Source organism: Acanthopagrus latus, chromosome 21 (assembly GCF_904848185.1).
Source record: "Acanthopagrus latus isolate v.2019 chromosome 21, fAcaLat1.1, whole genome shotgun sequence".
NCBI classification, from domain to species: Eukaryota; Metazoa; Chordata; class Actinopteri; order Spariformes; family Sparidae; genus Acanthopagrus; species Acanthopagrus latus.
In genome coordinates, this window is record NC_051059.1 from 25,175,213 (window position 1) to 25,188,917 (window position 13,705).

Sequence of the window (13,705 nt, forward strand, 5' to 3'; positions counted from 1 at the left end):
TGGCTTTAATTCAGCTTCTTTAGCCTTTTTATATTTTTTATATTCAGGACAGGTTGGCTGAGTGTAGAAGAAAGAAATGTGATGCGATGTGGCGATAAAAGGTGCTAAAACTAAAATTACAGGGTAACATTGAGCGTTTGATTGGATCACGACACATTTCACCGGCTCTCTGTGACACTGGCTCCAATCAGAACTGGCACATTTGTTGAACATTTAGCTCTGAATGATCAGCTGGCACAGAAAACAACTATTAAACAATATAAATAGAACTAGAACGTAATAAGAAAACAAATTTACTGCAGAATAAATGTTATTTACGGATTTCTTTGGCTTTGAGTTTTCAATCTAAGGGATATTTTTGTATAATACATGTGTATAATTTAAATGAGATGTTTATATTTCTTTATAGAGTTACAGCAGCTGAGCACTGAATCTACAGGAGCCGGAGACGTTTGTAGTTCCAGCCTGAAGGTAACCAGCTCCACTGGGAACGCAGCGCGGACACAATGTGTTTGACGAGGGGACGACCTTCCAGCACACCTCTACAACACACACACACACACACACACACACACACACACCCTCAACACACACACACATATACGCCTCGACTGGCTGGAATAACTTATCGATCCCGTGGTCTCAGATCCAAACCCAATCCAACATTTGGGACAGTGGGAAAAGTGTTTGCCATCCCCCTGCATTAACAATGTGTGTGTGTGTGTGTGTGTGTGTGTGTGTGTGTGTGTGGTGGTGTTGCCGGGCAGCGAGCGTGATGGTGACGGAGAGATTAATAAGGACATCCACTGAACAAGCTGGTCTCCTGCGCGGCTCGCTGCGCTAATAAAAATCAGCTAACTCTTGTTTAAGAGAGGGGAACGTATTGATTTTTGAGTGTGAGTGTGTGTGTGTGTGTGTGTGTGTGTGTGTGTGTGTGTGTGGTTTTTACCTGCCAGAAGTCTGCCACGGTGGAGGGCAGGGGGCCCTGGGTGGCGATGTAGGCGGGGTTCCTGGGATCATGATCCATCTGATGGGAGAGGAAGAAGGAAACAGAGCTGACGTCGGGTCGTTTTTTTCTTTTTAGAAAGATTCATGTTTGGTTTGTCTCAATTATTCAACTTGTGCTAATTATGTCTCACGTTTCATTTACAAAGATGGTGAATAGGATCTGTCTTTTTTTTTTTTTTTTTGGCCCAAAAGACGATTTAACAGTAGACGGTGAGAAGAAGAAGAACAGAAGACGGTGAATTAACTGAAGTATTAAAGGAGCAGTTCACTCAAATATTAACTTTCAGTCATTATCTGCTCATTGGGGGTGACGAGATAATGACTGAATTTTAAATTTGTGTCAGTGGTGAAGTTTCCTACTCTGTGAAACATTCCTGGGGCTTCACAGCAGAGCGGGGTCTCTGGGGACTTGTTTTAAAACATGAAACGGCGCCACACAGTTCGCCTGACGTGATGCCAAACTTGTTTTAAAAGACGTAACTTACACCCCGTTTTTAAAGCCAACATCTTCACTGTCGGCGATGCTAAAAGCGTTAGCGTGCACTCCGTCTGAAGCGTTTGCACATGTGAACCAAATCAATTTGGGATCTCAGGTGCTTCCTGAATCTACAAAATCCGCCTGACGAGATGTACGAAGCAATTCTTATGTTTCTTTTCTGTCTTCGGGCTTTCGGAGGAAACTCTGTCGCTGTGAGGATCCATTAACGCCGGGGATGCATTTTCTAAAGAGCGAGCTTATTCTTTAAATAAAAAAGCTTTTAATAAGCTGCAGTCCTCCTGCGTTCATCCGAAGTGGGAGGAAAACTTTTCAAATATTACCTTCAAACTTTTCAGTACTTTAACCTTGTTAAAGTAAATTAATTCAAGCTGGAAATTCAAACATAGTTAGAGTTAACAGCTTCCAGAGAGCCGGACGACCTCAAAGCTCAAAACTCAGGTTAAGTTCCCGTGCTTTTAATTTTTAATCCAAACTATTTGCTCGGTCGTATTAGTCGTCTTAACTCTTTAACTTCTCAACTAAAGCCTTCCTTCTTAAAGTCTGCACCAGCCATGAGGGCATTCATCAGCCGTCTGTCCTGGGAAAGTCGGTTGGCACGATGAGTTTTTAAGAAAACTTATAACACAATGAGAATAAATGAGAGGGCGAAAGAGTAAAACGCCTCATAAATAACAAATATACCGGTGAAACAACCTGTGAGCGGTCGAGGAAGGACCACTTCACCTCAGCGTGCAGCCGCTCAGGTGATTTAGTGCTCTGCAGCCTGTAATGAACCTCAGAGCGCCGTGATATACAGCGCCCCACAAACGCAACATGCATTACTACGACACCTCGCTGCATTTGTTCCTGTCAAAAAAAAAAAAAAACCCCCCTTTTTTTTTTCCCTATTTCCCAAACGACCCCCAGAAAAGTTTCATTTTGCTCCATTTTGTTTTTTTTCTCCCATCGTTCACTCGTTCCTCATCGTCACAGCTGGAAGCGTCTTTGTGAGGGAGGTGAGAGTTTTTCAGCAACTTCCTCCCCACATCCTCCGCACTTAATGGAAATTACAGAGGAAGACGGCGTGGGCGTCGGGGAGCGAGAGAAGACAGGAGACGGAACGTGAGGTGAATTTGCGAGGACGTGAGTGACACCCCTGCCTATTACCATGCAAATTGTACGGTAAATGTAATAATTGGCACGACCAATTTAGCTGGAAGCAATTACAGAGGGGGAAGACAGATAATTTCTGGGGCTTTTCTCTCGCACGAAATTGTCTTTAATGTTCCTCTGCTGCCTTTTTTTTTTTTTTTTTTTTATGAACGCCAAACAATAATGCACTTCTAATGAACTTAAAGCGCAGGAACTCAGAGGGAGAAGAGGTGACGGGGCGGCGAGGGAGCTCGTTAAAACATCTGCAGCCGGAACTGCGTCATGGAGGACGAGGCAGGAGATCGATGTCTGGACCTTTAAGGTGTTTTTCTGAAGAGGTGGACACCCCAAAATGCCTCCAACTTCCACGTACTTTTGGCCATGTAGTGTATAAATGACCAATCCAGCCTTTTCACACCTTCTTCCATCCTGCCAGCTACACACTTCTTCTTCTTTCAACATTTTTGCAAAGGTCACACGAGAAGATATTCCTGAATGTTACTAAATATCAGCTCTCCGGAGCCTCAGCAGCCCAAAATTGGTCCAAATTCAAAAGAGGTCATCTTGGGACTAATCAGAATTTAACTTGCAGACGACAGCGTCATGTTCTGAAAAATGACAGACTGTCCCCGCGTCCAACCTGAGAGTGTGAAGGCAAAGAGAGGAAAGGAAAGGAAGGAAACTGAGAGAAATGACACAATGTCCCATCTGATCCACACGGCCGCTGCCCAGGAAATTAAAAGAGAAGCGCCAGAGAGGACGGAGACGGAGAAACAAATTAGTGCTGAGAAATTAAGACGGACAAGAACGAGAGAGGGATGGGCGAAAGAAAGAAAGAAAGAAAGAAAGAAAGAAAGAAAGAAAGAAAGAAAGAAAGAAAGAAAGAAAGAAAGATCTCTTTCGCTCTCCGTCTCCTTTTCAAAGTCTGTGGACACAAAACGCTTCCTGAAGTCTCAAAGTGTCTCAACCCCGCCATTAACGACACCCCATGACACACACACACACACACACACACACACACACACACACACACACACACACACACACACACACACACACACACACACACACACACACGGGGAACAAAAATGGAGGATGTGACAAGTGCAATTATCCACGTTATCGTCTTTTATGTCTTTTCTTTGGAAGGAGTCAAATGTTTGTGTGTGTGTGTGTGTGTGTGTGTGTGTGTGTGTGTGTGTGCGTGTGTGATCACCACAGCTCTGTCTGATGAAGTTTTATGTCAAAGCCGACTGTTACTACTGTCTGACACCTCAGTGGGTGCTGACGCTGTGTGTGTGTGTGTGTGTGTGTGTGTGTGTGTGTGCGGCTGCCAAACACAGGAATTTGCTGTATTTATTTATTTTACATATTTAAATAAAATAATACATATTAAAATAATGATCTTGTTAGTACTGTATCACACACATCTGACGTACTTGTTAACTTTTAGTTACTTTATACTGTTACTACAGTTTAGTGGGAAACATCTGACTTTGTGTGACGTGCTCAACCTTGTTAACCTCGTTGTTAAATGTGACGGTCTCGCCTTTGGAGCGTTTCCTGGTTGCGTCACCATTTCTGCCGCCCAGGCCCGCGAAAGTGACGATCTACGCCACGCCATGTCGCCATTTTCTCTCTTTCTTTCTTATTCTTCAGGCACGCAAAGAATCTTGGGATATGTGAGGCCATGAAGGATCGTAGCGGCGCATCCTCCAAAAACATGGAGAAGAAGGAGCCTCTGGAGGAGGCGTCAGACTGGGACAGCCTCTGCACGGCGTTGTGCTCCTCTGACGGACGCTTCGACGGCGTCTCTAACCCACAACACGACACGCTGCTCCCTCAAAGTTTCCCTCCGAGAGGAAACACTGGCCTTTGGACTGACTTCACTCCTGTCAGCAGCCATAACCACATCATTTATTTATAACTATTATAACTGGAAGGAACACCTGCTAGAAGTCCTTTAAAGACACTAGTTTTACAGTCCGATCTCTTGTTCTTCCGGCTTGTTTCATTTGAGACATGAAAACCGTAATTTTTAGAACATTATCTACCACTGGAACTCATCAAGCGACATCCTAATAAGTAGTCTTTCCCTGTAATATGGCGTTTTGCAGTGAAGAGAGAGGACACAGTCCGACCTGCAGCCTTTTCCATTTTCTTCAGTCCGGCTCTTTCAAATTCTCAATCAAAGAAAAGTCAATTTAACCGTCAATAAAAGGTGCGAGCGCTGTCAGCACACGACATGCATTCGAATGAGTGTGTGTGTGTGTGTGTGTGTGTGTGTGTGTGTGTGTGTGTGATGCATGATTGAGTCGTACCTGCGTGACTTATTGTGTGTGTGTGGAAACTATTGAGTCTGTTTTAAACTAACTGTGAGTGTTAAAGGAGAAAGTGAGAGTGATTGATTGTGTTTGTGAGTAAGTTTGTGCACCTGTGTTATTATGTGTGTGTGTGTGTGTGTGTGTTGGACAGTTAACACAGATGGGAAAAAAAGCACCAAACCTAAAAAGATGAATATAAAACTAGCTGGGCTGTTATTGGATGTTTCTTTGTGGTTTCAAACTAGCTAAAAGTTTGTAGTTGGTCTGAAAACGTTTGTTCATCCGCTGGTTTCTTTTGATTTGTTTCTGACCTCTTAAATGATGTTTCTACATCCGTGTATGAGAGACTTTATATATTTGTGTCTGCACAGGACGACCAATCACATCATCAGGTCGCTGTGACCTCACTGAGATCTGTCAGAGGGAAAACTGACTTACAGCAACTGGTCTTGTTTATCTGTGGAGGGTTTTGGTGTCTTTGCTGTGGCTCTCTTCATAAATTTTAACATACAGTAGTCCTTGATTATGGACAAAAATATGAGCGTTCTGTTGTGTTGTGCTGTTTTAAAATCAAAAGAAACAAAAAAAAATATTCTATACTTGTTAAATACTGACGCTTTGGGTTGGTTTGACGTGTTGGGAACGTGAATCAACAACCAATGAACAATCAAACTGGACCTTTCCATCTATGACTGGAAGTTGTTGGTTCTCCAACACGATATCTGCTCCGTCTACCTTTGAGCAACAGAATATGAATAAGACTTTTTGGACAGGGCGACTGAAACGGGAACATCTCGTGTTTTCTCGCCGTCTTTCCCTTCAAAGCGCGGGTGAGAAATCAAACTGTCGGCAGGAGAGTTTCTTTAAATAATCTCAACGTGTCACGTATACGTTCTGTAATACGTCGAGTGTGTGGGAGGAGAGGAGAGAGGGTAATATATGCATGACAGGATCTGTGTTTTCAGTGTGTGTTTCTGCATGTCTGTGTGGGCGTCTGCAGGATGTCGTGTGTGTGTGTGTGTGAGTGTGTGTGAGTGTGCATGCTTCTGCATCAAGTGTGTTTCCCAGTGGATGTGTGTGTGTGTGCAGCTGTTTTTGCATTTTTGCGCGTTTGTGGCATTTGACAGGGTTGCTTCTTTTATTCCTGTGTAGTTGTGATTCCTTCTCACACACACACACACACTCTCCTCCACACACACACACCACATGAACACACACACACTCGGCTACATCTTGGTGTGACGCCCAGATTTGAAATGCATAGCGTTTCTGTTGCTTTTAATGGAATACCACTGTATCTGCCTTGGGGGAAACACAGACCTACTATTCCAACACTGGTTTCCAAATTGATACACTCACTTACTGAATGCACACGGCTCTTTTCTTCATCCCGTCTCCTTCCTACGGGCTGAATTTTTTTTCCCTTTTTTTGCTGTTTAAATCCGCGCTGCTCCGAGGAAAGGCCTCGGCGAGTTGTGCGCAGCGTAACAGTAAACACAAACTAGTGTCAAATTAGCATAACCCAAGGTCAGAAACAATCATTTCCCAAGACCCCACAGATCAATTCTGTTTTCAACAAACAGGAAGCGCGTGCACGTCCTTTCCCACGCTTTCCCCCCCTCGAGCGAATACTCGCCCGGGGTGTTTGCTGTGTAACAACCATTAATATTCATGGCGCAGAACATACACACCAGAGTGAAGCTAAGCAAGCGTTGCATTAAAATTTATATTGTACAACGGTAGGCTGCCTTTGTTCCCGTGACGCCCCCGCGGGGACCGTGGGAGCCCGGGAGCATCGGCGGCGTGGAGCGCAGAGTTAGAATGCAGAGGATGTACTCACGATCGGGCTGGCGTTGATGTAATCAGAGTTGCCTTGGCTGTTCTCCACCTTCAAGGTGATCCGGGAGTGATCATCTGGAAACACAAACGGAGGAATTCAGCACATTTTGTCTCAGGAACGCAGGAGCTCAGTAGGTTTGTCACGTGCGTCGTAATCAGGTGTTTCTCTGCATATCTGTCGACTACACGAGACTCTGGCGGGCGTTTCCACGACCGAACGAGTTTGTCATCCTTTGGTTTCTCAAGATTTTCATCTCAGAGTAGTTCCAGTTTCATTTTTAGGTCTATCTGCAGACGTACAAGCAGCTACACAACACAACCACAACATTAAGGTCAACGAGACTGCGGCTGGGACGAATATCACCCCTGACTTCTGCTGTCTAGAAGGCTTCTTCTCTCACTACTCAGCACCACTGCAGAGTAAGCAGTCATCCAGGAGTAAGCAGTTCACCAACGGGCAAAACTAGATCATCCTGCAGCCAAAGGTGAAGATCTGGAACTGGACTTAATTTGAAAAGTTTAGCGGATTCAGGAGGGGGTGGAGGAGATGGAGGTGGCGTCATGCTGAGGCGAGAGGGCTGCAAAAACAGTGACCAAGTTTGACATTTTGTAGTGTGAACGTGGAAACTTTTAATGACATTTTCTGGACGTGTTTGTGGCGATAAACACGTCTGTTTTTGACAACACATCGTGACGTTTCCAGCTGTGTTTGTGGTGAGTTTTTAACAAGATGTCAGGACATTTTCAGCTGTTTTTCATCAAGATACTTTAAGCCAAAAACTTCTTTTCCGAACCCTAACCAACTGTTTATTTATCTTCAACCTACCCACACCACAAAACGCAGCATTGTGTATAAAGTTTCCACAGATCTGCGGTTTGTGCATTCGGAGAACCGGCCCTCCATCTTCTCTGGACCTCAGCCATCGAGAGGAGACACATTTATATAGTTTGTGCGTTTCACTCTGGCCAGCAGAAGTCTCCAGTGATAGTGGTGCACCAGCTTTTTTTTTTTTTAAATTTCTTCCTCGCAGAAAGCCAGTGGTGCTTCAAATAGGAAGCACAATTTATTCCTGACAAACTGCTTTCCCTGCTGACAACCTGGATTTCATTAAGCCCCGGCGCCTGCTGGAGAGAGAATGGGACAGCACTTTTTTAGATGGGCTATTTCCACAGAAGCTTAGAAATTTTAATCATTGATGAGGTCGCTGCAGGAGAGCTTTAATAGAAAACTAATTTACAACCCTTCTGCTCGCTGCATCTGCTCCCGGTTCCTGATAATAGGAGACCCGGGCTCAGAGTGCTCGGGGAGCGCGGTGGAGAGGTGGCGAGGTGTGATGTCGCCGCGTTCGGAGGACCGACATCAGGGGGACGTAACGGATGAATTCTGGTTCCACTCAGAAATGAAAGTTCCTCTGCGCTCCATTAACCAGGAGGAGATAAAGCTCTTTACTTTGCAGTCCGACTGTTATCCTGATAAAAAGTGCTCACTGGTCATTTTAAGCTCTGACCAGCGCACGTCGAAAATTGTAAAAGTAGATCACAAGTTGGTGGTTTAATAAAGTCAAATCTCCTGGATCCCACACGCTGAACCGCACAGCTACTGTCCATGAACAAGGACTTTTATTTTGGTGCTCACAACACCATTAAAGGCACATTACGTGATGGAAATGTTAACGCTTGGGCAACAACTGAAAGGTAGACGATGAAGTTATCTACCTCAAATGTTTAAATATCTGGCAGCCTTTTTTCTTGTTCTTTATCGAGACACAAACTTTTTCCAGCCAAGTGTTAAAATGCTATAATTAATACATTTGCCTTTTTTCTTTTTTTTCTTTCTTCAGTCAAACTGCACTAATAGCACAGCGGGATCATACACTCCTTGGATGTGAAGTATATGGACACATTAGAGACGCATCAGTGGAGCTACACTGACACCTCGGGCTTCTCCAGGTAGAAGGAGGCAAAAAATACACATTATCATAATTTTTAGACTTTCTTGAGTGGTACTGGGATGCAAAAATGACAATTTTCACAAAAACTCACATTGCAAAAGCGATATCTATCAAAAATAATGACAGTACGTTTAATTTTTTAGCTCTTTTTCTGATTTTTCTAACTTCTGTGACCGTTTTCATGATGAGACTTACTGAATATCGGGGCTCATTGTAAAGCTCGCCCACTGATCGAGGCTGACTCAGTGCGTGATAAGGAAAAATGTATTGCTTACATGCTACGACAGCAGTGGAGCGGTTCTTCTTGGCGTTGCCGTCCTTCATGCCGATGGTGCAGGCGTTGGGTTCTGCCTGATAGGCGCACAGCGCCTCCCACTCCTTCTCCAGGCGGTCCTTGTTCTTCAGGTGATCCTCCATGTACGACTGGAGGAGAAGAAGGAGAGGAGGAGGTGAGAAAACAGAGCCGGAGATACAACAAAGGGTTACAGAGATTTCTGCAACAATTTCATAACCACCATGTACTGGTGCATGTTGATATTTAGGACTATTAATTTTTGGTGAAGGCCGTCTTCATCCTCCTGATGAACAAAGAAGAAAAAGCCTGTCATCTTGACTTTAAAATAACAAGCTGTCCTGAAGTGGCAGGCAGGCGGCTGTTTGCGTCTGAGAGGAGCACCAGATGGAGGAGCAGGTAACACTTATTTTGTCAATCAAAGAAAAAGTCAAACAAAAATATACTGACGCTGTTTCCTGTGATTGCCACTCGCTGCGTTGTCCTGCTCGGCAAATCCGCCCATCTGGCGCTCAGTGGATGTGAAAAACGAAACAATGGCCGCGCTTGTTTTAACCTGCTGGAAGTTTGAGAGTCGGACATCTTTCCTAAACCTCATCACACTTATCGGATACATGTTTTCCTCGCTTTATTAGCTGTACCAAAGCCAATCTTAATCAGAGTTCAATCTGACAACCAGTATCAGCGCGGCCATCACCTACCAATGCGATATTCATAATTAAGGACGACAGTGTCACTTTGGCAAACGATCTTGGCGTCGAGACCACAGCAGGAGCCGTGTGTGTTCACAGGTTAGCCACAATCTGATGGAGGCCGGCGCTGCTTTGTTTTGTTAGCAGCCTTTTAGAATCAGCGCCGCCCCCCCCCGAGCACACAAAATATGACCGGTGCGATCGTTGGTAATGGATGAGGGAACGAAATGAGCCGGCGTGGTTCTTTAAATGGCTCCGGCGATGATTTATGGTGGCAGTTACAAATGGAGGGGCTGATCTTAATCAGAATTAGCTTCCAAAAAAGAAAAAAAAAGAGGCCCTAATGGCTTTTCTGCTAAAAATGAGAGGAGTTTGTTAAAAAAAAAAAAATGGAAAAAGGCGGCGCGAGAGACGTCCAGCTGCTGGAGCATGATGGGAAAAAAGGAGAAGGCTCGAGATCGAATGTGTGTTTATGTGCACGTAGTGTCCAAGTGTGCAGGTTTGCTATCTGTCAGTGATGACGTCACCTGCTCACACACACACACACACACACACACACACACACACACACACACACACACACACACACACACAGTGCAGCACTCGCCTCTCCTTGTTGTATCGACTCTCTGTTATATCGTTACGTAATGATGCAACAAGAAGCCGCAAGCTGAGACCCTCCACCTGCACACGGCAGCAGGAGGTCTGACTCCATCAGAAGACACACACGCACGCACGCACGCACGCACGCACACACACACACACACACACACGCACACAAACACACATGCACATGCACACACGTCTAAAGCACAATCCACACATAAAGGCTTTTATAAGGTCACATACACAAAAACACAGTTCACCCCCACACTGCAGACACACAAACACACACACGCACACACACACACACACACTCTGTATAAGTAACACAAACACACACACAAAATCCACGTACTGACACCTGCTGACACTCAAACACACACTCACAGGAAACACATAACCTGCAAATATTTAACATCGATTCAAAGATGCAAACAGAAATTCACTCACACACACACACACACACACACACACACACACACACACACACACACACCTAGTCCTACATCAGATACACCCCCCCCCCCCAATGCCAGAGTAATAGGGTTTTGTGGCTGTGTAAAGGGATTACTGCAATCCAATCAGGAGGTGCTGAGATCACCATGTGTCGGCCAAACACTGAATAATCCCCTTACTGCGGGGGGGCTTACAGCTGCCAAAGGTGCTCAAGAAAAAAAACCAAAAAAAAAACGCAAAGCAATAAGACTGCAGCCCGATGGAGCCGCCATTGTGGCTCTGACGCACCATCTGAAGCACCTGTAGGGGAAAAAAAAACAAAACATAAAACGGCAGCGTGACAAAAAGACAGCCGGGGACGCATTTTAGGAGGTGATGTAATGTGGCGGCCATTTTGGATCTGCAGCGACTAAAGGGGGATACTCTCGCTCTGCGGGGAGACGGGAGAAGCAGGTGGAGTTATGAAGTATTCTGAGAGACGACATGTCGGAGGGAGGAACCGTACTGGTTCATCCACGACATTTATCACACAGCTAATGAGTTAAAGCTGAGGATTCGCCCTTTTTTGTGATTAATAGGAGCGACTGTTACAGATTAAAGCTTCAAACCAGCTTCATAAACACAACACAACGCTGCTTACAGGAGACGTGAGAGCAGATATTATATAATAAATAATGGTGCGAGGCCTGAGAGCGAAAGTTCACTGGGAGGGTTTACTGGGAAAACTTTAACATTTACTTAATAATTAACCATTAAAGCGAAATGCTTGTCTGCTGCCTGTGACTCTGCAACTTTCACTTCAGCATCTGAACGCTTCTGTCACCTCTCAGGAAGTCACGATGTCTGTCAGGTGATACAAAAGGTCGTAACTGTGTTCTGTTCATAGTGTTTCACAGCCGAGTCGAATATCTGAAACGCTGAATCTGTGTTTTTTAATAACTTTTGGATCTCGTCACAGTTGAAGACTGAAGGTTGCGTTTGGTTTCTCGTCAACAGTGACGCAACAAAAATCTTTAATAATCTTAATGATAAGTTAGAATGTGTTTTACCGATGGAACAAAACAAGGTACAAGTTAATAAAAAGCAGGCAAAGTGAATCAGAATGTTGTAAAGCAAATAAAAACACCAAAACGATAAAAAAACAAAAGTTTGTTTTCAAAAGATCAGAATCTGATCTCATCAGGCGGGTCAGGTCTCGGAGCCGTGACAGCAGAGGCTCAAACTAATTACCTTTCTGTCTCTAGTTTCACCAGAATAATCTCATTCTTTGAGCGATTGTTTCGTCGGATCATCAGACTGAACTCTTCCCATTTATGAATTCCTTCCACAAACACGCGATCAATCGCTCTGCGTCCACCCATCGTATCAAGTTTAAAAGCTGACATCATCCTGACACACGAGTCCAGCTCCTCCTCAGCTGACCGACATTAGACTGATTTAACATCCATTTCCTGAGGCCCGTCGTTGCCCCGGGCGACCTCCTCCGACTCCACAGATCACCTCCCAGCTGCCCCCACCTCCCCCACGAGCCACGAAAAAAAAACCCACCACCACAATAAATTCCCAGCACGGTTAATCTGGGTGGAGGCGCTCGCTGCTGTATAATCTATAACACTTACTTGGCCGGCAACAAAAGACAAGATAATGTGCTTTATATATAGAGTCGGCTAATCCTCTTAAGACACAAGCAAAGAGGATGTAGGAGGAGGAGGAGGAGGAGGAGGAGGAGGAGGTGGTGCAGCGGGTCCCCGTCACATGGGACCAAGTAATACATTAACTTAGATAAGATGGTGAAAGCTGGTTCTCCTCAAATTAAAATCAGTGGGTGGATGATGACATGGAGTTTGCTCGGGGTTTACGGGAGGCAATTAATTTTTTTATTTTTTTGGGGGGGTGGGAGGTGTTAAGGGCGCCGTGGCTCATCAGCTAACACGTTCTGCCTTTTTTTTTTCTTCGACGCCCGTGATTTTTATTAATCGCTCAACAGTTGCCTCACTCGAGCGCACGACAGGGCGTCAGATGAAATATTTGCTGTGCCGCGGCGTCTCGCTCTGTGATGGATTCGGTCTCTCGTTGTGACGCCTCGCCCAACGAAAGAAAGAAAAAAAAATCAACGACAGAAAAATCCCTCGCTCTAAGTTTAAAAAAAGTGTCGACTGGGTCGCAGATTTGTTGGAATGAAACTCTGCTCCGCTCTCCAGCTGACATCATGATGTGAATCTGAAATGAGCTCTTTTGTAAGTGTGAATATTTCTTTTTCTTTATTTTTTTTTTTGTAAGGCTGACAGCAAAAATATGAGCAGCAACAAGAGGCATCGTTCCGAGAGAAATGACAGACAGGGAGAAGAAGAGAAGTGGAAAGAAAAATTGTGAAACTGAAAAATGAAAAGGACAGAAGTGAGTGAACAGTTAAAAAAAAATAAAAAAAGAAAGTCAGAGCTGTAAAAGCGATGGAGGGAGTATAATAATCCACTGAGGGAAGAAAAAAAAGATCAGAACAGAAAACAGATTTAAAAAACATAAAATTAGCATCAAAATGCAAGAGAGAAACTAATGAATGGAGGATGGAGGATGGAGGGTGGATGAAACGAGGGAAAGTGGCTGAAAAATCCATAAAATCTTTACTGAAGTCGGAGGCTGGTGGGCGGTGGAAGACATCAAATAGCAATTTCCCCAGATTGTCACCATTATGTGGGGAAAAAAAACTCAGATTTTGGTTTCTTTCCATGTTTTTTTTTTTAAACTTCGACAAAAGGTTTCTGTGGAGTTCTGCAGGCGGAGGAAACGACGCGACCTCTGAGGCCGATGGAAGTGGAAACACAGAGACGTCCAGAGAAGATGGAGGAGGAGAGAGGCCGACATGTTTTAATTATTTTTTTTAAGGATATGACAATGGTGTTACGTAACTT

At 44.5% G+C, this 13,705-nt stretch overlaps 1 protein-coding gene across 3 annotated transcripts in view; it reads right to left on the reverse strand.

Annotated features, from left to right (window-relative positions):
* The window catches only part of LOC119011520 (receptor-type tyrosine-protein phosphatase N2-like), a 188,626-nt gene that overhangs the window by 25,457 nt on the left and 149,464 nt on the right, over positions 1–13,705 (reverse strand). For all 3 annotated transcript variants that reach the window (XM_037084709.1, XM_037084711.1, XM_037084710.1), the window contains exons 15-17: positions 9,029–9,176; positions 6,803–6,876; positions 950–1,027 (exon numbers count right to left, since the gene is read on the reverse strand). In XM_037084709.1, the coding sequence (XP_036940604.1) occupies positions 950–1,027; positions 6,803–6,876; positions 9,029–9,176 (300 nt within the window). The remainder of the gene's footprint in view (positions 1–949; positions 1,028–6,802; positions 6,877–9,028; positions 9,177–13,705) is intronic.